We start from the raw sequence: 27906 nt of genomic DNA, 5'->3' as shown, positions 1-27906 counted from the left end.
AGTATTCCAGAACCACAGACTTCCCAATTAGAGGCTACCACAGATGTGCTTTAGGGATGGTGTGATTATCTGCACATTAAGGGTAGAAAGGGCCACCGAAACACTTCCTGCACTGGAGATTACTGGGGAATAAACAGCTCCTGAAGAAGAAAACCTGATAACCAAGAAGGAAAGGATCCTGACAAGGTAACAGAATCACCACCTGAAGGAGACTTGAGGGGAAAACACCATGCCACATTCCTCAGCAGTAAGACAAAGAAAAAAAAAAGACCTCGGGTTGGGGATTCAACTCAGTGGTAGAACACTTGTCCAGCAAGTGGGAAGCCCTACCCAGCAATGCCAAAACTGAAGACCAAAAAGACTACCCCACACTGTGACCAGAAAGTGCAGAGAAGCTGTACCCCCGGAGGCAGGAGAGTCAGTCACATGCTTTGTTCTGGGAAGTAAGGGACAGCAGACTCCACAGAGCTGCAGTAACATGGCTACTTTTGGCCATGGAAGGCAGGGTAGACGATAGAAGTGGGGAGGGAATCAGCCAGACAGACTTCCCCTGACCGCAGGGGCGAGCCATCTTTCCAGAGCTGTCACCCAGGATGTACCCTGCCGAGACTGTGAATGTAATCCTGTCTGTTGCCCATCCCTGCTGATGTCGGAAGTACTAAAAATACAGCCATGGGGAAAAATAGGGAAACAAAACCCAGAAAAGGGCATTAGAGCTGAAAGAGAACATCACTGAAGGCCTGCAACCTGGCAGGATGCTAAAGCTTTGGTACATTGATTTTCAGTGTCTTCTTCCCAATAAGAGCTCAGGTGGCAGGGATGGGGGGGGGGGCAGGGATGACGGACAAGACCCACAAGAGAGGAACAGCTCTGGAAGGCATGGCAAGTGTAATCCCCACTTCCACATAAGAGCTTGAGTTAATGGAGCCACGGGCGGGAGCCTGAGTCATGCACTAAGTAGATCGCACAAAGAGAAGAATGTTAGCCTGCATGCAGGTAGGTATTAAGGCAAATATAGATAGAGAAGGGAGAAAATGCCCAGAGGATACAGGAAGCTGATTTTTGTATAGTTTAGGAAAAAGAACAGAACCTCCAAGGTATCTCATGCTTCACAGAAGAAAATGCTTGAGAATGGGGTCGGAAACACAAATTGCAACCCTCCCACATTTTACAAATAGCAAATTAGTTTACAGTGGTGTGGGTTTTGGCAAACTACGGCCCAAAGGACAAACCCAGCCCATTATCTCTTTTTTTGTGGCGGTGTGGTACTGAGGATTGAACCCAGGGCCTCAGGTACCCTAGGCAAGTGCTTACCACCCCCGCCCTCATTTGTTTCTTTTTTTTTGTCTTTTTTTATCGGTACCGGGGATTGAACTCACGACTGCCTGCTTGTAAGGCAGGCGCTTATGCCGCTGAACTAAATCTCCAGCCCCCTCATTATCTGTTTCTGAAAATAAATTTTCACTGCAACACAGCACGTTTACTACTTGTGTACTTCTCTGGGAGTTTTTATATTTTAACAGCAAAACTGAATAGGTGTGACAGTCTATGACCTGCAAAGCCTGGAACATTTACTATATGGCTCTTTAGGAAAGCCTTCTGATCCCTGGTGTACAGCCAAACTAGCTGGGGTCAAGTCTCAGCGCGGCCTCTTACTAGCTCTCAGTTCTTGGACATTTCAATTAACCACTCTAATCACAAAGCCTAGAAGGACGAATGAGGCAATGCATGAGAAGAACTGAACCACACAGGGACAAGGCAAGGGGTCTCTCTCAGTTCTAACATGGACAGATGCAGTGACTTCTGGCTTATAACGAGGTTGCTAAATATTGTCTAACAGCAGTGTTTCCCAAGCTGAACTCTGGAACACTATTCTGCCAAACAGTAATGTTATTTTCTGTTTTTAAGTTCTCGAATTTGAAAACTACCATTGAACATACTAGTGGACCTCTTGAGACCTTTAATAAGCTAATGAGCATCATGAGTCTCTAAGACAAGGAATATGAACTCAAGTGTCTAACAACTGTCTTAGGCTATACAGGATACTTCGTGAAATGCAGCCTTACAAGCATTAGCAAGAATGTGGAGACTAGAAGCTCAAAATCCCAATTCAGAAATAGAGTTATATCCTGTATAGACAGACCTGACAGAACAGCAACCACATAAAAATTTACAGCCATGAGGTTTGACAAAAGCATGCCAGCCAGCATCTGGACAAGATTAAAGGAAAGCACTGGAAATAAAAGCTAACTGGGAGCCGGATAGGGTGGTACATGCTTGTAATCCCAGCATTTGGAAGGCTGAAGGAGGAGGACCACCTTGAGTTTGAGGCCAGCCTGGGCTATATAGGTGAAGCCTACAGGAGGATGTAATGATGGGGGTAATCAACTGAAGCACCATTATCGAAATGGTCACGAGTCCATTGCTTTAACAGGATCTCAGCCAAAGCTGACTCTTGGTGATCCATTCTCTAAAGATCACTGACAGCTGCCAGGTCATTTATTGAAGACACAAAATAAGTGACCTTAGGAGACAGTATGCCTCCTATTACTTTATGTATTGAAGGGAGTGCTTCTCAGCCAGGAGTGACTTTGCCCATAAGGTCATAGAGTAATTTCTGGCCAATTTTGGCTGTCACAATTGGGAGGTCTCCTACTAGTCTGGTAGGTAGAGGGGTCTACGATACTGCTAAATATCCCAACATAAACAGAACAGGCTGCACAGCAAAAAATTATCTGGCCTAACATGTCAACGGTGGCAAGGTTAAAATTCTGGTTTAAACAAACAGTACAGATAAAATGCTGTAAGGACTTGATAGTATTTATAACCATATGACACTTAAAATTTCTCCAAACCCTGAAAATCTGTTACTTCATTAATTTAGAGTGAGTTGAGGCAAATGATAGAAGGAGCTCATAACACTGCATCTCCAGCGGAGGCTGCTGCTCTCTTAGCCATGTGACCTCAGCCTTCAAGTGACTGCTGTCACAGGTACTCAGGATGCCCGACGGCAGACTTTCAGTCACCTAGAAATGAACCAAGTCAGAGACAAAGCAAAAGCAAACATACCACATGCTTTCTTTCTCTAAATCAAAATGATTTCCTTGGTATGAATAAAAACCTCATTGCTACAAACTCTTTAAGTCTTGGATTCATCTCACGTGGGCACTTGTGGCTTACGGTAAGTAGGGAAGAAACTTTACCTCAATTCAAGTCAGGTGACAAGCAGCTCCTTGGTAACACACACCCTTTCTTGCAGATCAACTTTGATACTGTCTCTGAACCACTTACCTGTACATAAGAAATGTAGGAATAACACAGGGGGGTCAGATGAGAACCAGACAGCTTCACCTGCAGCAGAGAAGGAAATCAGTGTAACTGTGGCAATAAAATGCTCTCCCATTCTTAGGAAAGCCATTCTCAACTTACCAGCTTTTCCATATTTTTTGGAATTCCTCCTGAGCTCTGACACACCTGAAGATACTAATAACAAAAAAATTCCCAGATTTAACAGAGCATCCTATGAAGCACAGGTGACTGTAGGGAAGCTACGGGTGTGACTCATCACTGACTAGACAGGGAAAAGAAAACTCCATACAGAAGCCGAGAACAGGCTTTCTCTTCCCTGCCTCCAAAGCTCCTAAGCTTCCCAGACAGCAGGAAATGAAGGGTTTCTGCTTCTAATCTGCTCAGTTCATTGCTTTAAAACCCTCTGGGTTAAGAATCTTTGTATCTTAGCAAACCAACAACTAGGCTGTTCCCTAAGAATACAAATAAAGGGAAGAGGCTCTTAGTATTAACGTTACAGCACCTTCGTAGCCACAGCCATCCATGTACCTAAAGCTGCACTCCAGAGATGGCCACAGTGCTGTATGGTACGGTGGGTTGGTCTAAGCCTTTCTAAGCATTTAATATAATCACTGGTAGAATTAAACTGTCTACTTCCTATCACCTTCTGAATCTGCTGAGAACCAGAACACCGCAAGTGTTTCACTTAGTTCTTGCAATGAATGATCTTCAAAGCATCAGTGAGAACAGGGTGACTTTAGTGTCAGACTTGGCCAAGATTCTCAAGAAAAGAATTATTTGAAAAAGAGTTCTCTCACAACTCGGTATTACTTACATGCCAAGGAAATATAAGGCTCTAAAAGCAGATTTAGAATAATCCCATCATTGGGGCTGGGGATTTAGCTCAGTGTCTCAAGCACTTGCCTGTAAGTGTGAGATCATGAGTTCAAACTCCAGTACCAAAAAAACCCAAACCAACAAAACATAGAATAATCCCATCAACTATTTTCTCCTGGCTTCTGCAGAGGACTGTCCCTTGACATGAAACCATGACTTGCAAAGACAGGGCCAAGAGCCACATTCCCAGGCATTCTCAGCGGCAGGCTGCCATCCCAGCCTCCCCTCCTTGTTAGCCGGGGCCCAGGATCAAGCTGAGGTGGTGGTGGTGGGGGAACCCTGCGTCTCAGACACTCACGTATCTGACGAGTGCTGTGAGGGTGGTGTACATTTTGCACAGGTCTTTCAATAAGGTGTCCACACAGCTGCCTGAAGGCAAGGCTGTCTGCACCAGCTCATGGAAAAATGTCAGAAGCGTCCCCAGTTGCATGATGATGGCTTTCTCAGTGGGATGGTTTAGTAGGGTTACTCCAGAAGAGGCCTCTTCTGAAGAGAAACAATATTGGTATATTTCAACCAGTTGTATTTTCTAGTTAATAGTAAAGAAAATAGACATTAACCAAATACTATCAACTAGAAATCTGATACAGAAAAGAGCGTTCGTGATGCAGAGTGAATCAACAATCACGCCGCCACAAACCATACTACCTTCTCCTTCTTTCATCGCATCAGAATTTAGCTCAAAAATAATAAGGAATCTAGCTCAAGGGCTCTATACCTTCATGAGTCCAACTTAGATTCTGCCCTCATCACAATTCCTGGAGCGCCACCTAAAGACATTTTACCTGACAGGGTTTCTTGGCTCACTTGTTGCTTAAGCCTGGTGATTAGCCAGTCTACTTCTTCCAGGACCTTCTCAGCTTGATTCAGAGCAAGTAACTGTGAGAGAAAAGAATACCTGGCATGAGCCACTACATGCAGCTGCTGTGGTAACAGAACCATGGCTTCTGCAGGTGGGGTCCAGGCCCCAGGACACAAACTACGCAACTGAGTCTTCACAACTCAAAGCAGAACGGAAGAAATGATGTGTTTCTCATGGACTGGGATCAGCACTTACACAGATAGTGGGGGCAGCTGTTTTCAAAGTCACCATTGCAAAGTGGTTTGTTTTTTCCACCTCTACATCCTGGGGAGGAAAAGAGAAGTAAGACCCAAAGCCAATAGGGCTGGGCCCTCAGCTCCGCTCCCAGAGGACAACCTGGGCTGCAGTACCTGGTCTATGTCTCCCAGCTGCCCGTGGATATCCTGGGACACATCACGCAGCAGGGTGACAGGACTTTTAACCATAGCATACAGGCTGAAGAACAAGCTCATCAAACTCTTGCAAAATGAGGCATCTTCTATGGAAATGAAAGAAAAAAATTCAAGGTAAATTATAACCTACTCAGGTCCTGAAAGAGTGTGTGTGTGTGTGTGTGTGTGTGCGCGCGCGTGCATGTGTGTGTGTAGCCAGAACACAGCTCATCATGCTCCAGTGCTGCATACTGCAACCAGACAGCTCTCATGCAATCAGGCCCCTTTATCCATGAGCTCAAGAAAGAGCTAATAGTCACCACTATTAGTCACCAACACTGAGTCACAAGCTATCACATCTAGCACATTATTAGTCTCCTACCTCCCACCCCACCAAAGACAGTGCTATCCTGATATTTAACACCACAGATGAGTTTTGTCTGATTCTGAAGTATATCTAAACAGAATCACACGGTATATGCTTTTTTATGCCTGGCTTTTGTTTTGCATTGTTTGTGAAATCCTCTCCGTGTTGATATGTGCAGGTGTAGTCAGTCTGTTTGCGGTGCTGTGTGGGTTTCCACTTTATAGCATCATAATTAGGGCTGAGGATTTAGCTCAGTGGCATAAGCACCTCTTGGCAAGCATGAAGTTGTGAGTTTAATCCCTGATATAAAAAAAAAAAGCTGTAGAGCACCATAATTCCTTCATCCGTTTTGCTGATGTACACATCACTCAGGGTTGATTTTTACCTACTGAAATAGTACTGCTGTGAGAATTCTTCCACAAAATTTTGCCAAAATTTGCTTTGGCAGTACAACTGCTGGGTCATGGTATGTTTAGTTTTAGCAGGTCGATACTGCCGAACAGTTCCATGAATTTACACTGTCACCAGCAGTGAACGAGACACTTAGCAGCTCTACATTCTCGCCCACACTTGGTAACCATTATGTGCCTTCTCTATGCTGATCACTCTGGTGAATGTGTAATGGGAGTATCTTATCTTTTCTAAAAACTGGTTGGAGATGATGATTATATATGAAGCTTTTAGGAAATGTAAAAGGTTATTTACCTTGGCTGTTTTCCTTGCAAAGTTTAGATGTCCAGGATAACATCTGTACAAACTAAAGGACAGATCATTCAGATAGTAAGAAACATGCTAAAGGTAACTGCTATTAGAAGAAGAGTCCTTGGACTTTAGCTCTGGGCTTATGACCTTCCAAAATATGTGCCTAAAGTGGTAATGAGAACATAAAAATATACCCAAACTTAAGAGAATTATTAACACGCTTTGATTCTCGATGTCCATGTCCACATTAAGGGCCCAAAGTCCTGGGTCTGCATCCTGTCTGATCCTCCTTTCTGACTTAATCATCCTTCACTGAACTCTTCCCAAACCAGTACCACACAACTTTATTGAGAAGTCTATTTGCTGGATATCCTTCTTCATAATTAACATGCTTTCACCTTAGGAAACATCAAGATTGGATTACAAAGGCAAGCTGTGAGTGATGGTACCTCCATGTAATCCCAGAACTCTGGGAGCTGAGGCAGGAGGATGGCAACACTGCCCAGCCTGGGTAATTTAGTAAGACCCTATGTCAAAATAAAAAATGGCCTGAGATGCAGCTCTCTATGAAGGCCTTGGGTTCAATCCCTAGCAGCAGGGGATTATAAAAAAAAAGTAGTAAAAACACCAACCGTAAGCATGAGGTTTTTTTCTATAGTGTTTACAATTTCCTGCTCATGGCAGCCAGACAAAAGCAGTATGTTCTGGCCCTTAAGTGGTTGTATGTTATGGTAGAAATATGATATAGGAAAAAACACTTTTTTCCTTTTACCCACAAGTTTTTTTTTTAAAAACTTAACTTGGGTACATAATGAAATAATATTTTAAATATGTTATATTTTAGGAGGATTTGCCAACACATACTTTGGCAAAGCAGTATCACCTGCCTTCTGAGGATTGCTAAAATGCAATGAATGAGCAGCACAGACCTGAGGCGATAGAGGCTCCAGGAGCTTGGCCAAAGTGGACAGAACAGAGATCAGGAGGAGCGCTTCTTTGCTGTTAAATCCTTCCTCTTCACTGCTAAGTAAATTCAACAAGGACCTCTGAAAAAGGAAAGCATGCACAGGCACATGAGCAGACATGTTCTTATCAGGGAGAAGAGGCATCTGGCCAGAGATTCCTAAGACCGGGACAGAAAGAATTCAGTCACCAAATCACTGAGAGGATAAAATGTGAACATAAAGTTGGACTGAACAGTAGTTCTGTTTTCAAGTATAAGCTGCAAATGTTCTTAAAAATATGAAATCTTTCTTCTCCAAGGCCCTGTGCAATGTACATCAGGACTAAAGTGGCACACAACTTCTGGCAGTTTTCATCTCTGTGGACCCTTGGCCAAAGGTGTAGACCATGCCCAAGCCCAGCATTCCCTACACACATTCCCTAACAACCAAAATGCTACGTATTCTGTTATTTCTCAGTCTCTCCCTACTATAATGTAAGCTTAGCAGGGCATTGTCCTTTTCATTTTCTGCTACATATATACACCAGCAGCCATTTCTGAGTTTGAAGGGCTCCGAGTTGTCTCTTTATGTCACCTCAAGCAGAGATTCTTTTTTCTTTTTTTTTGGTACTGAGGATTGAACTCACAATCGTGCACTTGTCAGGCAGGCACTTATGCCACTGAGCAAATCCCTGGCCAGAGATTCTTGAAGACAATGAATGAGTTCTGCAGGTTGGGGTGGCCAAATCCATGGCCTCATTAGGGCCCTTTTGAATGCATTACCTCTCATTCTGAGATCCAAGTGCTCTTGCTGGCATGACTCGGGAAAGTGATTTCCTGTGCAACCTGCTCACTGTCTGTCCTTTGCAAGTGTCCAGATCAGCACAGCAGCTTGCCCAGGCTTCTCACCTGAAACTGTCGGATCTGGAACGCTGCTCTCTCAGTAACACTGACTTCCGCATCGTCTTCTCCTTCCTTACCGGTGACTTCTGGAAATAGAAAAGAACTGTTATCCTTGAAACTGACTCATTCCTTTTTGGACCTTTAATGGCTTTTACAGTCAAAATATATGAAGACAGATTTTACAGTCAAAATATATGAAGACAGATTTCAGTATATTTCTAAAATGCCACAACTTCCTCCCTTCCTTCCCCTCTCACTTTCCCCTCCCCTTTCCTGTGTGTGTGGGGGGTGTAGGGATTAAACCCTGAGACACATCCTCAGCCCCTCCCCCTTTTTTTCTAGTTTGAGGCAAGGTCTCACTAAATTGCTATAATACAATCTGAGCTCAAACTTGCAATCTGCCTGTTTCAGCCTCCCAAAGTGCCATCATGCCTAGCTCAAATTCTGCAACTTCTTAATACTATACTCCATTTTCCAGTCACTATTTGTGGTTAAATGCACCCAGCAAATGCCTGAGTTTACTCCTGAGACCACTGGCTGTCACTCCCTAGCTCTTGGGTGTCCTCTAGGAGGTGAAAAAGAGAATCGAAGCGGGGAGGGGGAGCAGATGCCTACCTAGAGCCTTGAGGAACTCGGGAGTCCTGGGCTGATACAACTGCTGCACAGCAGTGAGGATCTGCTGCAGACCCTCCAAGCACAGCAGCGAGATGCTCTTTCCCTTCTCCTTTCCCGACTCTTCCACAGAAGTAGGAATTGAAGTGTATCTCCACAAAAAGACCCTGAAATGGAGCAAGAAACATCTTTCTTTCTTCTTTTTTTGTCTTTTTGAGACAGGGTCTCGCTATGCAGTTCAGGGGGCCCTTGGGCTCACTTTATAGCCCTGGCTGGTTTTGAACTTTATAGCCCTGGCTGGTTTTGAACTCGCAATGATCCCCCTGCCTCAGCCTCCCGAGTGCTGGGATTACAGAGTCCACCACCATGCCCGCAAGAAATTTATTTCTAGAGGCAGGCTCCTTAAGGTAAATTTATAGAGAGTCAACTTTGTATCCTGCAAGTGAAAAGGTCTGTGAATTTTTTAAAATACACAGGTCTGAAATCTCCTCTCAAGATACTTCCCTCACTCCAAAAGTTCCTTGGTGTTCCCTGGTAATCAAGCCTTTATTCCCATTTCCAAACAATCAACAATCTAATTTCTATCTCTGTAGTGACACTTTTTACAAACTATCATTTAAAAGTGGTGCCATTTACCAGGTGTGGTGGCGCACCCAATATCTAGGACTCTGGGTGGTGAGGCAGGCAGATGGCAAATTTGAGTGTAGTCTGGACAATGAAGTGACTTGGTGCCTCTCTCAAAACAAAAAATAAAAGGGCTGGAGATAGCTCAGTGTGAAGGTTTTGAATTTAATCCCCAATACTGGGCAGAAAAAAACAAGTGGCATCATTCCCTCCATAACCTTTTGAGCCTTGCTCTCTTTGTCTAGTACATGCTTGTGAGAGTCCCTCCTTGTTCCGTGGGTCGGTCTACTCTGTTTTATGGCTGACTGTACCACAGCCTGTCCATTTGCCAGTTTATTCATGTGTCTGTTTTGTTTTTTCTGAATTTTGCTATTACAAGTAAAGATGCTACGAACCTCTGCGTACAGGGCTAAATATATGGACAGCTGCTTTAATTTCTTTTTGGGTGAATACCAAAAAGGAATATGGGCAGGCTTTGCGGGGGGGGGGGTGTCTTTTTGAGACAGGGTCTCACTGTGTTGTTCAAGCTGGCCTTGAACTCACTTTGTAGCTGAGTCTTGAACTCAGTGATCCTCCTGCTTCAGCCTCCCAAATGCTGAGATTATAGACATGTGCCACCATACCTGGCTAAGAGCAGATTATTTAGTTGTATAACATTTTAAGACGTTGTCACCAATACCCCATGATGTGTAAATATTATATAGCACAAACATAGCTAGTAAAAGAAAATTGTTACATTTTTTTCCAGAATGGTTATATCAATTTACATTCTGACAGTGTAGGAGCTCAAATTCTTCCACACCACAATTATGGCAACACTCTGGTGTGGTCAATCTTTTCATTTTAGACACTCTACTAAATATTTAGTGATAACCACACCAAAGCAAAACTAGAAAGAAGACTTAACACCAGTGATTGCAATTTCACTGCCCCTATACCCCTAACCCAGGGCCCTCACACTGAGCTTCGTCCTCAGCCTTTATTTTTAATTCTGAGACAGGGTGTTGCTAAGTCACTAAGTTGTCCTTGCTGGGCTCGACTCTGTGATTCACCTATCTCAGCTTGCCAGGCTCCTAGGATTACAGGCGCATGGCATAATCTTGTCTCACTTTCAATAAATCAGTTCTATTCTCATCCCCAATTTCTTTTCTTGGGGAAAGCACACAAGCAAGCGGTTTCTGAGTGTGGGAGTGGCTCACCGCGTCATGTCACAGAGGTTCTGGAAGACTCTGTCTGGGTTCTGGCCGTCAGGGCCACGCACGTGCCCTGTTTCTTTTAGCTGCTGCACCTTCTGCAGGGCCACATTCACTGCGCAGCGCATGAACTCATTGCTAGACCTGAGGACAGACAGGCTCTCTTCATGGCTTTGGGTATTATCCCTAGAGAGAGAAAAACAAAACGAAACAAGCAACATTCCCTCATGGTCCTGTATCTGGGTCTGAAATTAGGTTTTCTAGGCACTGCTCAGAAGAGCAGCAGCGGAGAACCAAACAGCAGGCTTTCCAGGCAGTCCACGGACTTCCACAGCCATCCTCGGCCTCACCTCGTCTGCTCGGCCCTCCCCAGTCCTCTGCACTTCGATAGAAGTTCAGGGGCAGTCTTTTAGTTTTCTTGGTTGCCTTCCTTTTCCTTTCTTTCTTTTTAATCTGTTGTGTTCAAACTATTTAGGTAGCTTTTCTTACAACCCTTTACTGGAATTGATCCCTCTCTTTTCATTCATTACTCCAGTTCCTACCCATCCTTAGTAACTTGAGGTACCTCTTTAAATGCTGACCCACGACTGTCCTACTTTCATTCTAAGAACATTAAAACCTCCTGACAACTGGGCGTGGTGGTGCCTCCTGTGATCTCAGCATTCAGGAGGCTGAGGCAGGAGGAGCGCCATGAATTTGAGGCCACCACAGAGTGTTCAAGGCCAGCCTGGACTATGGAACAAGACCTTGTCTCAAAAAAACAAAATCAAACCCAACCCAACCACACCACTTCCTATATTCTTACTGAGTATCTGGTAAGAACTGAGCCTCTAAACGTGGGTGGTCCAAGTGAAATTGGGCAGGCAATGTCATCTCTGCCCCGCTGCTATCCTCCTTGCAAACAGAACCTTACCTGAAAAGAGCAGTGAGAAGATCACACACAAACTTCATGGACCAAAAACTATCACGTGTCTTGTTGGTCATTTTAGCTTTGCCTTTACCAGCTTTTTCATTAAGGATATCGGACAGTTTCTTGTAACACATAAACAAGCTCAGGACATCCTCAAATTTATTCTTACTGTGCGAAAGAAAAATGAGGTATCAAGGTCAATCATCGGAATATCGTGGCTTACTTTTACAGACAGTAATATGGAAATCACAATCTTTTTTCCTCTAGCACTGGGGCAGAACCCAGGACCCCCATGCTGGGCTACCTCTCCAGCCCCCTTTTCACTTTTTGAGACAGGCGCTCACTGAATCGCTAAGCTGCCCCGATGGGCCTCACTGGGTCTTCTTACCTCAGCACCTCAGAGTGCTATGATCACAGGTGTGTGCCACCACGTCTCGCACAATATTTTTAATGCTGTACTTTATATATTACATATAACATTAAAAATGATTAACAGCATTCCCAGATCACAGTGATCTATCACATCTTTCATCTTTCCTTATTTATACCAGTCAAGGCAGAGCATGAAAGTCCAATATTAACACTAATAGAAAAATTCTATTAAAACCTGGAATACTCAAAAAATCAGGAGTACTTGAATCAGAATCTGGGGAATTTTGAATAAATGGAATACTGCTAAAGAGGTAACTAAGCTTTGGTGTTTTTCTAGTGGAAAGAGCATGGTTTGGTTTTAGGCAAGGTATCCATTTAAGAGACATTATCACCTGTGGTCTATGGAACACCTAACATATTGCTAGAATTAAAAAGCCTCTTCTATATATATAGATACTGGAGTATTCAACAAACTGTTAAGTGCAGTCATAACAATACCTTACCTGAAATTACTTATGGAGAAATTATATTCTATTAAAACCTCACAGACTCCCATCACAAGAGATGCACAGATATTGTTTTTGGTGCCAGTACCAGTATTCTGAGAAAAATCTGCTGACTTATCCTAAAGACACAAGATAAAAAATTAATAAGCTACTAAAACTCCCTGACTCGATATACCTAAAGACTTCGCTATTACCAGTTCAAAGTCTTCCAGCTCACTCTTAATCATTCTATTAGTAATGGACTCCAACATATCATCGAGTTCTTGGTAGAATCCCTCGTCTTCCTCCTCCTCCTCCTCCTCATCTCCCTGTTGGAGGGGCAGCACTCTGCTCTTATACCAGGTCAAGCAATGCAGAATGTAACACAGCAGATAATCCTGTAGAAAACAATACCTTAAATAAGTAATAATATTCTTAAATGTTAAGGGACAATCTATGAAACGATACTCAGCAAAAAATCCTTATAGATGAGGTTTAAGTTATTTGTTAATATCATAAATGAAGTTCATCTGAATTAGCAACTTAACTAACAATGGTGTGTTTTCTAAACCTTTCCCAAAGGAGCCAGCCTCACAGGTAGCAGATGGCAGTTCAGAACGTGACAGCAGAAGTGCTGTCTTTCATTTTACATAAGGCATGAAGTTCACAATCTCTAGCTCCAGAGCCCCAGGGTCATTCTAAAGATATGGGTATATGGTGAAGGACTCTTTGGGAGACAAACACAGCACCTCACATCTAAGCTGGGATATCTCCTAGCACAGAAGGCACAAAGGAAAGACAGGATAGGACAACTCAAACACTCCTCCCTCCCACCTCACCTGCCATGAGTTCTAAGTCACTTAGGGTGGGGAGTTTCAGTTTTTGTCGTTTTGCTTGTGTTTCTGAAACTAAATAATAAGAATAGAAAAAAATAACCTGTTCAAGATTCCCTGAAGGTGCAACAGTGCCAATTCTCAGCCTAAATCATGTATTTCCCTTTAGATTGAGGAGGCAGATCTCTGGGTTCATCTGTTCTTAGGTGACACAGCCATTTGGCATTTAGTGTATAGAATTGGAGATCCATTAATACAAGGCAAGATGCTCCACAGGGAGAGGCTGGGGATTTAGCTCAGTGGCATAAGCGCCTGCCTTGCAAGCAGGCAGTCGTGAGTTCGATCCCCGGTACCGATAAAAAGGAAAAAAGACAAGAAAAAAAAAAAAAAAGATGCTCCACAGAGAGGTGGTGAATATCACGATTTATAAAGTGCTAATATGAAGATAGCTTACCAATAAGCAAAGGCACTAATGGGTCTAAAATGGTAAGTAGGGCCATGGACATGGCTCAGTGGTACAGCTTCTGCCTGGCAAATGCAAGGTTACATGTTTGATTCCACTATCAAAAACAGAACAAAACAAAACAACAATAAAGAATTAAGTAGAAAAGATTTATAAGTAAAACCTTGGAAGAAACAGAAACAGTTTCACAGGGAAAGGTATTTTTCTGAAGATCAACCTTAGTGTTAACAGTAAACAAAATGGTTGAAGTATAGAAGCAGTTAAAGGCTTACCAGTGGTTCTTGTAATGAGATCTGATCCCCTTGGGCCAGAATACAAGCTTCTAATTTCAGAGGAGGCAGCAGGTCAGGTTTTGGCTCATAGTATAGTTTTAACTGTACACAGTAAGGGGAAAAAGCATTACAGCTTAAGAATATTTGTCATTTTTTCAGTTGGTCAAGCTAATGGTATCTTCAATATCTAATGTCTTCTAACATACATTGCCCAGTTGTTCAAAGAATAGGACAGCAAAATTTACGTTGCTTTGGTTCATCTATGTCCTCTTGCCCTTATTTAGGCAAAGTAATGATAAATGCTGTCTTTATTTCATTTTATCATACTACCCTATTAATTTCTAAACTTACACAGGCAATCAGCATTTTCAGTAAAGCCTGGTAGTAACAGAGGCTCAAATTAGACTGCCTTGAGTTCAAAATACTAGTACCACCTTTCACACTGACTTTGATAGTTATCCATTCCTTGATTCTCATTTGAAAAATAATTATACTGTTCATGTGAATGCTATCTAAAGATTAAACATGACTCAAAAAACAAAACAAAACAAGGATTCAACATGACCATAAAGTGTTTCAAACACATCTTGGCATACAATAGAACTGAAAAATATTATTTATTTTCTCCTCTTTTCAAGTCAGCAGAATTGTATTGGTCTGTATGTTAACATAAGTTGACTGCTCTATACCATTGAGTGTAATTTTTATTCTTGTTAAACATAGGAATATATATAAAAAAACATAAGAATATAGATAATTTTACACAAGATCAAAACCAAGTCCCAGTAAAAAGCTTTCTGGATAGCAAAGGATAATTTGCACATATCTGAGATCTTAATTTCAAATGGAGCTTTTTTTAGAATTATCATGAAACAATGGCAAAAAGGGCAAGAGAGGAGGTGTGTGGGAGAGTGAGCTTGCTTCCATCTCTAACAAAATGGATTAAGGGTCTAGACAAACCCTTCTGGTTCATAACAATAAAAATTATATGTTATGTAAATAAAACTGCTTAAAAATATGCTTCCTGAATAAATACTGGAAATGAAATTTTTTTGTTAGATATTCTCCAGCTGAATTTTTCCCATCTTGATTGTCCTTTGAAGTATTTCATAATGCAAAAACTTTTTAAAAAACTAGAAATATAGAAAATGACCTAAATCATGCATCTATCTGTCAGTTGGAAAGAACACATTTCAGTATGTTACTGTACTTGTTCTAGATTTTTTTTTCCAGAAATATAACAGATAAAGCTGCTGAGAGCCTCTACATAAATGATTCTTCAGTGTCCTTATACATAACATGTTGACTGCTAACTCACAGGGACAGCAGTTAGATGATGACAACATGGTAGGCAGTTAGAGATGACTGAAATAAAACCAGAATAGTATAGCATTACCAAACATGTTTACAAAGAATCAGTGTACTGGGTGGAAATAATTTTATATTTTGAAAAGTCTGGAAAACATCAATCACCTTTCAGTACCTCACTATCTGATTTCCCTGTGCTACCCATAAAAATATATTTTACCTGTGAGAGCAGAGTCTGCATAATTGAATTAGCCAGCTGAGAGTTCCTTCGAAGAACATCATAGAACCCCTAGGAGAAATCAAATCAATAAATGAGCTGTTTCTTTATCTTATTCTCAGTTTGTCGATAAAAATGGAAACCACATTTGTTAGAGGGAGAAACAATGCAGAAAGTTTAGATTACGTATCTAAACTAAAATTAGATCTCTCCGTGATCACTCTGGTTTTGGAGTACTGGGATGCCTTGGTTGCTGAACTCAGTTCATTCCAAATTCATGAGCAAACTCAGAAAAGTTCAAGAACTAAACATAATTTTCCTTTAAGAAATAATGGAAAGCCAAATAACTGGTCCAAAAATTAGTCATAAATTCATTTCTTGAGGATTTTAACAAATTTTGCAATGATTTAATTCTACCATGTTTCAATTTTGCTCTTAGCTTCACTGCTGTTACACTAACTTTCCTTGAAGCCATCGTTATGGTTACTTTATGCATATAATGTGCAAAAACAAATAAAGAAGTACAGTGACAAATGCTGTAACACAAACACTGTATGCTGCATGGGTGAGAGCAGTGCTTATACTGAAGAGTCACCCCTTTGTGTCCACGGCCAAAGCGGCTGCTTGACTCACTCTTTACCAGTACAGGTTTTTCAAGCCATGTTTTTGGTTCAACTATGCAGCAAAGTTACAAATGCTGAGCTGATTTTTCTGAACTTTGCTGTTCAAGTAGTATAAAGTTCAAGCTTGGAGCCATTTAATAACTGGGGTATCACTGTACTTTGCCCTGTAACAGTCAAGACTTATGCTTAACTATTTTACTTTCTATTTATTTTAAATATTTTATTTCAATTTCTAATTATTCAATGGTAGCACATAGAACTGTAATTGATTTCTGCATGGTTACTGATCTTACATCCTGTAACCTTAACAGCTAAACTCATTTTGATAATTTTTTGATATTACTTCTTTCTTTTCAATCTATATGCTTGTGTATATTTTTCTTGTCTTATTGCATCAGCTAGGTAGACCCTAAAATGCTGAAGAGCTGCGAACAAGTATCTTTGTTTCTGAACATAGGGGAAAGCATTTTTTCTTTCACAATTTATATTACATGTGGTTTCACAAATACCCTTTATTAGAATGAGGAACTTGCCTCCTAATCCTATTCTGGCCAGTTTCTGGGAGATTTTATCATAATGGAGTATCAGGAAATTTTTAATCACTTAAAAATTTTTAATCACTTAAAAAGTGACTGGCTCACTGGTATAGCATCTTCATAACATGTGCAAGGCCTCGAGTTTGTTGGATTCCCTAGCCCTGATCCCTTAACCCCATTTCAGTGCTTGCAAAAGGGCACCAAGAGGCTAATGTTATAGGCTGAGGGCCTATACTATGGTCATTCAAACATCAGTCATAGTGAAAACCCAGGAACAACAAAAATACTCCACAATAAACTTTTAAATCACTATTCATCATTTGAAATTAAAAACTACATGGTCAAGAAAATTTAATGAAGTTGGAAAATAAAGATAAAATATAAATCTTATTCCAGTTTTGCATAAATATGTATATGTTGATGGTAGAATACTTTTAAAATATTTTAGTATGTTCTCTATTACAATGCAATAGTCTCCATTTAATCTACCAATTAGATTATCTAATGCTTTCCTTCACTCTGTGAAATACAAATGCTGAAATAAACAACATAGTAAATGCTAGAAACAGTAGCATGTCCTCCAAGACCATGCACTCGGATCCCGCAGGGTGAGCTAACACACTAATCAGAAGTAGTAGCTGTATTTATCCCCAATTTTTCCTAACTGGATGGTTATTATGTGACCCATGTGGATATTCTATAGCAACCTGAAAATAAATTGCAAAAAAGCAAAGTTGTTTTTATAAAAACTAAGCTGAATATTTTGGAAAGACTTAATTGAAGAAGACTCTACAAATAATTTCTGATGAATTCAAGGTGAGAAAATTAATCAAAAAGGGGTGCTGAACCCTCCTAAAAGGTTTCTGTGTCAACTCTGTATCTGAAGTGTGTTGGAAGTTTTTATACGACTTTAGAAAAAATGTAACCAGAAGCAATACAATTCGGAGATGGCCTATGAGACAGGAAGTTACATACAACAAACTTGATCCTAAATCAAAAGTCTGGCAAATTAGTAGCATATTTAAATATTTCTAATTAAAATATGGAAAGTATCAAGTATTACTTACAATTACAGTACCTTTTTGACTCACTATCACAACCTACTGGTCCTAACCGTATAAGGAGACAACTACCATACTTTTATAGTTAGAAAAAAACTTAACATAAAAAAGAATGTTAACAGAGGGCACATTTCTTCCACTTTACTGACTTACCTCATAAAGCATGAATCGAACATCAGCCTGTTGGCCTAAACATCTCCTCAAACTATCCATAATCTCAAGGCAAAAAGTTTCATTGGCAACAGACTTGTAACGGCTGTGAACGTCCACATGAACCTGAGAAAAAGAGAAGCCAGTTCCTGTCGAGTTTACCAAAGTAATTTCCACAGAGGAAGAAAATGAGCCTTTGTCTTTGGTCAAAGAAACTTATTAGACTTAGCCTTCCTATGCTGAAACCCAGGACTGTGGCAGACACTATCATTGCCATGCGGTGAAACACACCACATTCTGTTTTAGAATAAAAATTTTCAAGCATTTTAACAAACAAACTCTTCCCTGTTCTTTAAAGGTTCCTTGACAATGCCAGTTCCCTAGGATCACTTTATTAGATACTTCCTTATATACTTTCAATTCCTAACAGAACCCAAGTCTTTACTACCACCGATTCCAAAGGCTTAAAGATAGACATACTTTTGTTCAGAAATGAACCAACAAAGAACATCCTTTGTTTGACTTAAAATAAAACTGTACTGGGTACACACAGCAACACATGCCTATAATCCCAGTTACTCCAGAGGCCGAGGCAGAAGGTCACAAGTTTGAGATGAACCTAGGCAACTTAGTAAGGCCCTGTCTCAAAATCAAACACAAAACACCAACAAGAATTCCCAAATCCTTACTGATCTTTTTTTTCCAGGACCTTGCACTTGACAGGCAGATGCTTTTGCTGCTGAGCTATCTTCCCAGTCCATCTGAGCTTTTTTTTTGGTACCAGGGATTGAACTCAAGACCTCACACTTGTCAGGGAGGTGCTGAGCGGCTGAACTATATCCCTGGCCTGATACCCAGAATGAGTCATAATCTGTGTTATATATATGTTACAGATAAAAGTTATACAGTTACACTAGTATACTAAAGAATTTTTAATGAAACTGTAGGGTAAATCCAAATAGTAATAGTGCCATTTACATCATGAACACAATTTCACTGCTCCATCAAGCTACAAAACATAGTTTAAATTGTGAAGACAGTTTTATTGTTCCAAAGCCTAGATCATCAAATTATTGTAAAAAGTTTTGACTCCCTAGATTACAACTGTTAGACATGCACATATAAAGTAAGTCAACTGGCTTTTGGGAGTTCTTTTGGTTTTCCGAGGCAGTCTTGCTATGTAGTTCAGGCCATTCTTAGAACTCACACTGGCCTTGAACTCAACAGTGATCTCCCGTCTCACCTCCCACATGCTGGGATTAGAGGTGTGCACTACCACACCCAGCCCACTGACTTATTTTTAAAATGGGTATAATAGTATGTATCCTCAGAGAACTGCTGTGAAGATTAAATGAGGTAACAAGTATAAAGCTCTTCAGTAGGGTTGGACAGCACAGTGCTATTGAATAAAAAGGTAGCAATTATGCCATAAATGCAAGCCACATATATGATTTAAAAAATTTCTAGTAGTCATAAAATAAAACACAATTTAATAGGAGAAATAAATTTTAATATTTAACCCAAACATAACCAAAATAATAACAGATATTTTACATTTTTTAATTTCACACTCAATCTTTAAAATGTGATTTATATACACACAACACAACTCAATCTGGACTGGCCCCATTTTAATGAAGTGTTTAGTTTCACAGTCACATTGAGGCTAGTGGCCACTGCACTCACCATCATCATCATCATCATCATCATGAAGTTCTCAGTTTCCAGATCATTCTCACAACGTAACAGGAATATAAGAAAATGACTTGTGTGTTTGCCCCCTTATCAATGCCAGTGCGAACACTCCTTACCTGACTGACGCCAATAGACTGACTGCACTGAGAGGATGACAGGCTGCTGAAGACTTTGAAGTTCTTCAGGAGCAGCAAAAACCCAGCAACTGCAGACTTTCGGGCATTAAGCTGTCTGGCTCAGAAATACACAGGAAAGTTACTGAACATCACTAATTTCACAAGAATCTGCACAAAAATTCCATTAGTCCCTACAAAGTGTATGTATAAACAGTGGAACACAACACAAAACTGAATTTATATGTTTGAAATAAGCATCAACTGTTCAGATGGATTAGCAGTACAGGGATTCAACGGATTTAATATCTCCCTCATGTCAGGATTCCCTATCTGTACTGAGCCTTATCCTGCTTGAGTCTTTGGGGGATGAGACTACAGTGCCTTAGAGCACAGGAATGTGCCTGCAGGTGCACTCCGCTCCACAGCTCCCTTCCTTCACCCAGCACCACAGTGCTCTGCAACACGAAAACCCTCTACCCAGGAAAACGACACCGTCATCTGCCGGCTGAGGCTCCACTACTGATTCACGTTACCAGTGCTACAACACACAATCCTGGCCCAGCAGCTATGCCTCTAGGGATAAAAGCAAGCCATCATTTCTAGAACAGAGAGAACGACATGGCTACTTACTGGTTGTTACTCTGGATATTCACAAATATATTGTGATACGGTCACTGTGACCTTAACAGGGCTATTCTATCCTGAAAATAACAAACGGTGTCCACATGTTACTGTCTCGTTTTATTGTTAGGAGACAGTATTATCACCCCTACCTTTTATACCATGAAATAAAGAAAGTCAGGAGGCACTGGACGGGCTCCAAAAAGAAACCTAACTAGCCACTAGTCCATGGTCTAAGATGAGCTTTTTAAGTATATCCTTCCTAACTAAAGTGCTTTCCCTTTGGTGCTGTTGCCAGTTCAAGTGTCAGAGAATCTGGCAATGCAGTTTTTCCCTGAAGCTGACTCTGCGTGGTACAGCACAGTACTTCAAATTAGAAGCTCTGACATTCAATTACTTTCACAATCAACTACTGTTTGACCTCTGAAGTCACCAAACTTCTTTAAGTCTCAATTTTCTTATCTGGAAATTGGGAATTATAATTCTTTCCCTTTGCAGCGTTGCCCTGGAGACTAAATGAAAACAGCGCATAAGGCATTTAGCATAATGCCTTACTTGTGAATGTGCTCTGCTGGGTTAGAAATCTGCATGGTCACTGTGAACAGGCAGCACTGGGGACAGCAGAGAAATCTTTTAGCCCAACATCAGAAGTAGTAATTTCCTATGATCTCAAGGAATGCTCTATACCTGGCAAACATGGCTTTCCGAAGGACCAGTATCAAGGAGTCTCGCACTGACATGCTGACTTTAAGAAGAGGCTGCAGGAAGAAAATTCAGTGCGTAATAACAGGTAAATTTGCTTATTAATGTCAACTCATTTCTACTCAGTACTGCTAGCATTCGGCTTCTATAAAGGACTCTGGTTCCACTTTCCAGACATGTTTCAATGTTCATTACACTGAAGAACACATTGAAACTGCTGCAAATGTCTTGTAAACCCACTGTACTCAGTAATTTTCACAGGACTTTCAATTACTTCACTAACTTGAAATGAGCTAAAGGACAAAGAATTGTGCAGTGAAGAGGGGTCAACTTGGGAAACAGTCTAGTTAGTGCTCTTTCCCCTTTAATACGAGGTTTTATCTTCCAGACTCAAAAGGATTTATTAGGCATATATATTTATAAAGATGTATCTAATAAAAAAAGAGAAATGCAGCAGTTTTCCATCAGACAAGTACACTGACTTTGGCAAGCTGGCTGTGGTGTCAGAAGACTTACCTGTACTGCTTTAAGCAGCCCTTGTACAGTCTGAAGGGGCAGGAGGGACAAATAGTCAAAAGTTTCTGTGACTCTAGAAGAACAGCTCTGAAGAACTAAGGGTGCATACATGATGACACTCGAAAGCAAGTCTGTAAAACAGAATTGATACTCAGCTGCCTCAAGTAATTAAAGACTTTAAAATAAATATGGAGAAACAAATGGTAAAAAGCTTTGTTTCCTCAAGTCAAATTCAGTGCAATAAAAATTTCTAACTATACCTACATTCTCTTCAGTGAATGTAACCAGGAGAGTTTAGCATTTTTTGATAGCACAAGACTTTGAAAACTAAACTGTCTAAAAGAGCCAGGCACAGTGGCCTGTAATCTCAGTAACTCAGGCTAAGGCAAGAAGTTCAAGCCCAGTCTAGGCAACTGAGCAAAAACTATCTCAAAATAAAAACATTAAAAATTCTGGAACAGAACAAAACAAAACAAACAGAAAACTAAGAACCCCAAAACAACACAAAAACCTGTCAAAAGAAAGAAAGAAACTTACTATAGGGCCCAAACAAATACCACATTATCTCCTATTTCCACACTAAAATAAATCAAAGAATATTTGAAAATTTTTATTATGTGTAAACATAATCTGAATCAATTAGGAATATATAAAGCCTAACACATGGGTCTCTTCTTTCGAGAATTCTAATAATTGAGTTAAAAGCAAAAAACAAAACAAAAAACTACCACTGTAAAAAAATTAAAATTTTACAGAGTAATATCAAATATTTAATAATTCCAAACATTTACCACCTACCAAATGATAGAGAGTTTTGGGTTTTGTTTTATTTGCTTATTTTTGAGACAGGGTGTCACTGTGTAGTCCAGGCTGGCCTCCAATTCTCAGGGATCCTCCTGCCTCAGCCTCCTGGGATTATAGGCGTTCACTCTTATTCCCAATTAATGAGAGTTTAAATAGATTCTCAAAACAGAAGGGTATTCAAGGCAGGCCTAAACTATATAATGAGATCCGTCCCAAAAACAAACATATAAACAAACAAAGCAAACAACATCATTTAAGAGTTGTGTACTTTAGGAAAGCATGAGAAGGAATTTAAACTGGCTTCTGAAAGATGAGTACCATTTAAATGTACAATTAAGTGGAAAGATCTGCTATAAATAAAACCACAAGAAAGGTAAGAATAAGAATGACACATTCAGAGGATGATGGGGGCTCAGTGAAATGGGGTGAAGGATTCAGAAAAATACATACTTGGGGATAAATGGGATAAGCAGGCTGGAATCAAACTGTCAAAGACTTGAAGTTCCAGGATAAAGAGCTGATAATTGAACATACCGATGAATTCAGAGTCACAGAACGGTAATTTAGTGTATGAAATAATCTGGTGCTGGTATGCAGGCTGAACTGCTGCAGATAGCAAAGATGACTGGGAAACCAGTTAGAAATCTGTAGCTCAATAAATTGGAGAGAATCAATGATAGAAAGTAAAATCTCTGATCACAAATTAGAAACAGTATTAGAAACAAATTAGAAATTAGTAACAAAAAGATACCCTTTTTTGTCTTTTTGAGAACCACTATACAGTTCAGGCTGGCCTTTGGCTCACTGTGTAGCCCAGGCTGATCTCAAACTTGCAATGATCCTCCTTCCTCAGCCTCCTGTGTGCTGGGATTGCAGGGGTGCACCACCATACCCAGCCAGAAAGATATTTTAAGAGAAAAAAAAATTTAAATATTTGGACAATAACACATTTCTGGGTTAAAGAATAAATAGTTAGTGGAAAAATTAGTTTCATGCTTGTGTTGTTAAAAAAAAAAAAAAAAAAAAAAAAAAACGAGCCAGGGATTTAGCTCAGTGGCGCATGAGGTCCTGAGTTCAATTCCTGGTGCCTAAAAAGAAAAAAAAAAGAGAGAGAAAGACAAGTCTCAAATTAATGACCAAAAATTTCAATCAAAGAAAGAGCACACTAAACTCAAAGCAAGAAGAAGAAAGGAAGCAAACAAATAAAGCAGATATCAACAGAAATATTCAATAGAGCTAAAGGATGGTTGCAAATTTCAATGAAATCAATAAATTTGCCAGACTAATCAGGAGAATGACACAGATCCTAGACACATTAAAAGGAACACTTTGAAGAACTTTATGGCAATCAAGTTAGTAACTTAGATGAAATGGTCAAATTCCTTCACAGAAACTGCCAAAGTTAACTACGAGATACAGATAATCTGAATAGCACTATTTCTATCCTTCCCACAAGCAAAAGGAAACTTGAAACATTAAGAAGAAAGAGGAAGCAAAGGATAATTATCCAGGTTAATATAACAGACCAGAGTCAGCAAACTTTATCTACAAAGGGCCAGAAAGTGAACCCTTCAGGCTTCAGAGACTGTACTGATGTATGTCCCAGCTACCCAGCTCTGCTGGTACACTGGGGAGCAAGAGTTCACACAAATCCAGGAGCACGAATGGCTGAGTTCCAGTATTACGTACATACGGTCTTGGAAATATAAAATTTTGCAGGTCACAAAATGCTGGGTTTTGCCAGGAATTCAGCTCAGTAGCATAAACACCTGCCTGGCAAGCACAAGGTCGTGAGTTCAATCCCTGGCACACACACACAAAAAAACCTGACAAAAACGTATGCAAGACCCACACAATGAAAACTACAAAATCCTATAGCAAAAATTTACAGGGTTGCCTCAATAGAGAGCTACCCTGTGCCCCTGAGTAAGAGATTCAATACTGTTAAGATCCTAAACTGGGGCGAGGGATATAGCTCAGTGGTGCACTGCCTGGCAAGCACAAGGTCCAAGTTCAATCCCCCCCCAAAAAGATTCCAAACTAGAGATTGATTTAACATCCACCAAAATTCAAGTTGTTTGGTCAAAATGCCTAACGTTAAAAAAAACATTTAGGGCCAAACATGGAGGCACACACCTGCAATCCTAGCACTCAGGAGGCAGAGGCAGGAGGATTACTATGAGTTTGAGGCTAGTCTTAACTACAATGAGTATCTGTCTCAAAACAAATCCCTCCAAAATAAAAACTGTGTTAAGAACTGGTGACAATGTAGAGCAATCAGAAACAATGCTGGTAGAGTATCAAATGGTACCATCGCTTTAGGAGAGTTTTTAAACTACTTAACATGTATCTACTACAGAATGTATCCAGTCTACTACTAGGTATTTTCCCAGGAGAAAGAAGATTTATATATGAATGTCTTTTGTTGTTTTGAGACAGGGTCTTCCTATGCAGCCCAGGCTGGCCTTGAACTCAGCAATTCTCCTGCCTCAGTCTCCTGCATGCTCAACTATGTGTGTACCACCATGCAAAGCACAGCACCTATTGTGATAGTGAAAAGTCAGAAATAAGGGAATTATCCCCAGGTGAAGTTGTGGCTCTGTATTAGATTAATATAACACAAAGGAACCAACTAACTATATTAATGTTCATAACGATCACAGATAAATCTCTCAAAAGAATGACACTATGTTAAAGAGGTCAGAAAAAGTGTACTGTTATTATTCCATCTGCATGAAATTTTTAAAATGGCATTTAAGGGCTGGAAGTATAGCTCCATGGTAGAGTATGTATGTGCTTAGCATGCAAAAAGTCCTGGATTAGTCCCCAGCATCCTTCCATATATAAATGTATAACGACAGAAAGCAGACCAAACGAGATGGCAGAAGGCAAGAAGGCAGGGATGACAACAGAAGGCACCTGTGTGTGACATATATATTCATCTTGACTGTGGCAATGGCCTCACAAGTATATAACATCAAAATAAATTACACTGTTACACTTTAAATACAAAGATTATACTTCAATTTTACTATAACTTAGTAAAACTGAAAAGGGTCGGGGGAGTAGAATATGTGCTACTGTAAGTGTTGAACTTCACCAAGGGTAGAAGACATAAAAGTTACCACTAAAGGAGAAAGAAAAAAGCCGTCACAGGCAGCATAAGAAGCTATCTAAAAAGTTCTAGGGAAATTGTGCACACTGTTGGATTTAGACAATAAGAGATATGTGCTATAAACAGCACATTCAGAAGTTACCAAGAAGAAAAGGGCTGGCTTCTGAGTGTCTGGGTTACAGTGGCAGAAGGACAGCACCCATCTGAGAAGTGCTGAGAGATGCAGAGATTGCTGATGCCAAACGGAGGTTCACAGTTAAACGCTCCATCCCAACTGACCACCAAAGCCGATGGAAGGGGACTGACACCTCACTGTCTTCATAACCAAAGACACTGTCTCTCAAGGTAATGCATCATTCAGTACTATCCTAGGACCAAATCTTTACAGTATTTAAGAGGTAATATTCCGAAGAACTACGTTCAGACTTTAAAAGTTCAATACCTAAGAAGTGACTGATGGGAGCCGAAGCTCTGGTAACAACCCTGTTGAGGACCTGCTCCAGAATTTCTTGTCGGATCATCTCATGGATCTAAAAAAAACCACAGAACCAATGAAATATTCCTGGTTGACCTTTAGCTTAACAAATACATCAATGCATGTTAGGCAGGATAAGAATACTTTGGATATGGGTAAAAGTCAACAGTTCACTTCAGTCATATTAGAACATTTAAAAACAGAACATGAAAAAACAGAATCACGACTCTCCCCGCATTCGGTGTCTGTAATTCATAAACAAGGTAAACAGGTTTATCAGCCTAAAAGTACAGATCACATAATACAAATGTGACATCTAAGATCAGCTATCAAAGAGAAATAAGTCTACTTTATATCCAGTATAGGCCAACATCCTTATTTCTGACAGCACCCATAACTTTTATTCTAAAAATTAAAATTCAAGACCCATGAAAATCTTCAAAACATTAAAAAAAGAAAAATCAAGCCAGGCGTGGTGGTGCACGCCTGTGATTGCAGCACTGGAAGGCGGAGGTAGGAAGATCTCAAGTTCAGGCCTAACCTGGGCAAACTGCAGAGACCCTGTCTCATGGGGAAAAAAAAAAGAGCTTGGGGATGTGTCAGTCAAAACCCTGGGATCAATTCTCAGTACAAAGAAAGGAAGGGAGAGAGGAAGGGGAGAAAAAGAAAAACGTTTCACTCACTGCTTCTCGGTTTTAAGAAACACAGCTACAAGAGACCCATGAGCCGGGCAGGTGGCACACTACTGATAATCTCTCATGTACTTGAGAGGCTCAGGCAGAAGAAGCCAGCATTTGAGGCTAGACTGCACAACTTATTAAGACAGTCTCGACCAAAAAAGGTCTGCGGATGGAGTTCAGTAGTAGAATTTTCATTTGATTTTTTTTTTTTTTTGATACCAGAAATTAAACTCAGGACCTTGCATTTGCCAGGCAGGTGCTGTGGCCCTGAGCTATATCCCCAGCTCTTTCATTTGAATTTTAGTTAAAATTCTTAATTTGTTTACTTTGAGGTATAATTCCTTCAGATTTCAGATTGTTAGTGGCTCAGCAATTACGTGCTCTACAAATGTTTTGATAAAGTCAACACCTGTGAAATCAAATGGAGCCTCTATTTTTGACAAATACAAATTTTTTTGTTTTTTGGTACCAGAGATCCAACTCATGACTTGGCAGTTACGAGGCAAGCACTTGAGCCACTGACCTAAATCCCCAGCTCCAGACAAATATGAATTTAAAACAAAAGCATATTCTAAGAAAGTTTTAGTTATGTTACTGTTTAAAAGGTTTATTAATATTATCAAATACACTTTTGACTCGAGGACTAATCTATGCTGTTATAGATGAAACATTGAATTTATATTTACATTAGCCTCCAAATAACAATCTCAGTAGACACTTTTAGTATATGGTTAAGCAACTGAATGTCAAAAAGTCATCTTGGAGGAATCACTAACATAAATGCTTAGCATCAGCTATGACTTTGCTTTTTTTGTTTAAAAGACACCAGGTTTTTGAAAACTGTGAGAAATTAATATTAAAATGACAATGTAATTTGATAATACAAAAATTATAAATTCTTTCAAAAACAATGAACCAATAAGCTAAGTACTCCAAGTTTGATGTTCTAAAGTGATTTAAAAAATTATTTTTTGTATAAGCAAAGAACATTAAAACAAAACAAAAGCAAGAAGTAATTTTCTGCTGGAGGAAGAAGAAAAAGTCATGCAAAAATTATTCTGCATTCAAACTTTTAAAGGACAGTCAGAATTAAAAGAAACATAACAAATGGAAACTATGGGAAGAAGGAAAGTGCTGGGGATGTGCTCAGTGGTACCGTGCTTTCCCAGCAAGCACAAGCCTGGATTTGA

The 27906-nt window shown here is 40.2% G+C and overlaps 1 protein-coding gene across 1 annotated transcript in view; it reads right to left on the bottom strand.

Moving 5' to 3' along the window:
- The window catches only part of Fanci (FA complementation group I), a 57370-nt gene that overhangs the window by 3392 nt on the left and 26072 nt on the right, over positions 1-27906 (bottom strand). The window contains exons 14-34 of the mRNA XM_005006286.4: positions 26004-26091; positions 21643-21773; positions 21112-21182; positions 19804-19918; positions 17996-18118; positions 15626-15694; positions 14098-14199; positions 12745-12927; positions 12548-12669; positions 11676-11840; positions 10769-10948; positions 8949-9112; positions 8340-8419; positions 7417-7533; positions 6491-6542; positions 5398-5525; positions 5243-5311; positions 4971-5064; positions 4484-4671; positions 3430-3483; positions 3292-3351 (exon numbers count right to left, since the gene is read on the bottom strand). Of these exons, the coding sequence (XP_005006343.1) occupies positions 3292-3351; positions 3430-3483; positions 4484-4671; positions 4971-5064; positions 5243-5311; positions 5398-5525; positions 6491-6542; positions 7417-7533; positions 8340-8419; positions 8949-9112; positions 10769-10948; positions 11676-11840; positions 12548-12669; positions 12745-12927; positions 14098-14199; positions 15626-15694; positions 17996-18118; positions 19804-19918; positions 21112-21182; positions 21643-21773; positions 26004-26091 (2355 nt within the window). The remainder of the gene's footprint in view (positions 1-3291; positions 3352-3429; positions 3484-4483; positions 4672-4970; positions 5065-5242; positions 5312-5397; positions 5526-6490; positions 6543-7416; positions 7534-8339; positions 8420-8948; positions 9113-10768; positions 10949-11675; positions 11841-12547; positions 12670-12744; positions 12928-14097; positions 14200-15625; positions 15695-17995; positions 18119-19803; positions 19919-21111; positions 21183-21642; positions 21774-26003; positions 26092-27906) is intronic.

The sequence above is a fragment of the Cavia porcellus genome, unplaced genomic scaffold (assembly GCF_034190915.1).
Source record: "Cavia porcellus strain 051 isolate PalLab524CR breed Dunkin Hartley unplaced genomic scaffold, mCavPor4.1 scaffold_6, whole genome shotgun sequence".
NCBI lineage: Eukaryota > Metazoa > Chordata > Mammalia > Rodentia > Caviidae > Cavia > Cavia porcellus.
The sequence above is the reverse complement of the archived record's forward strand: the minus strand, read 5'-3'. Positions and strand labels throughout refer to the sequence as shown.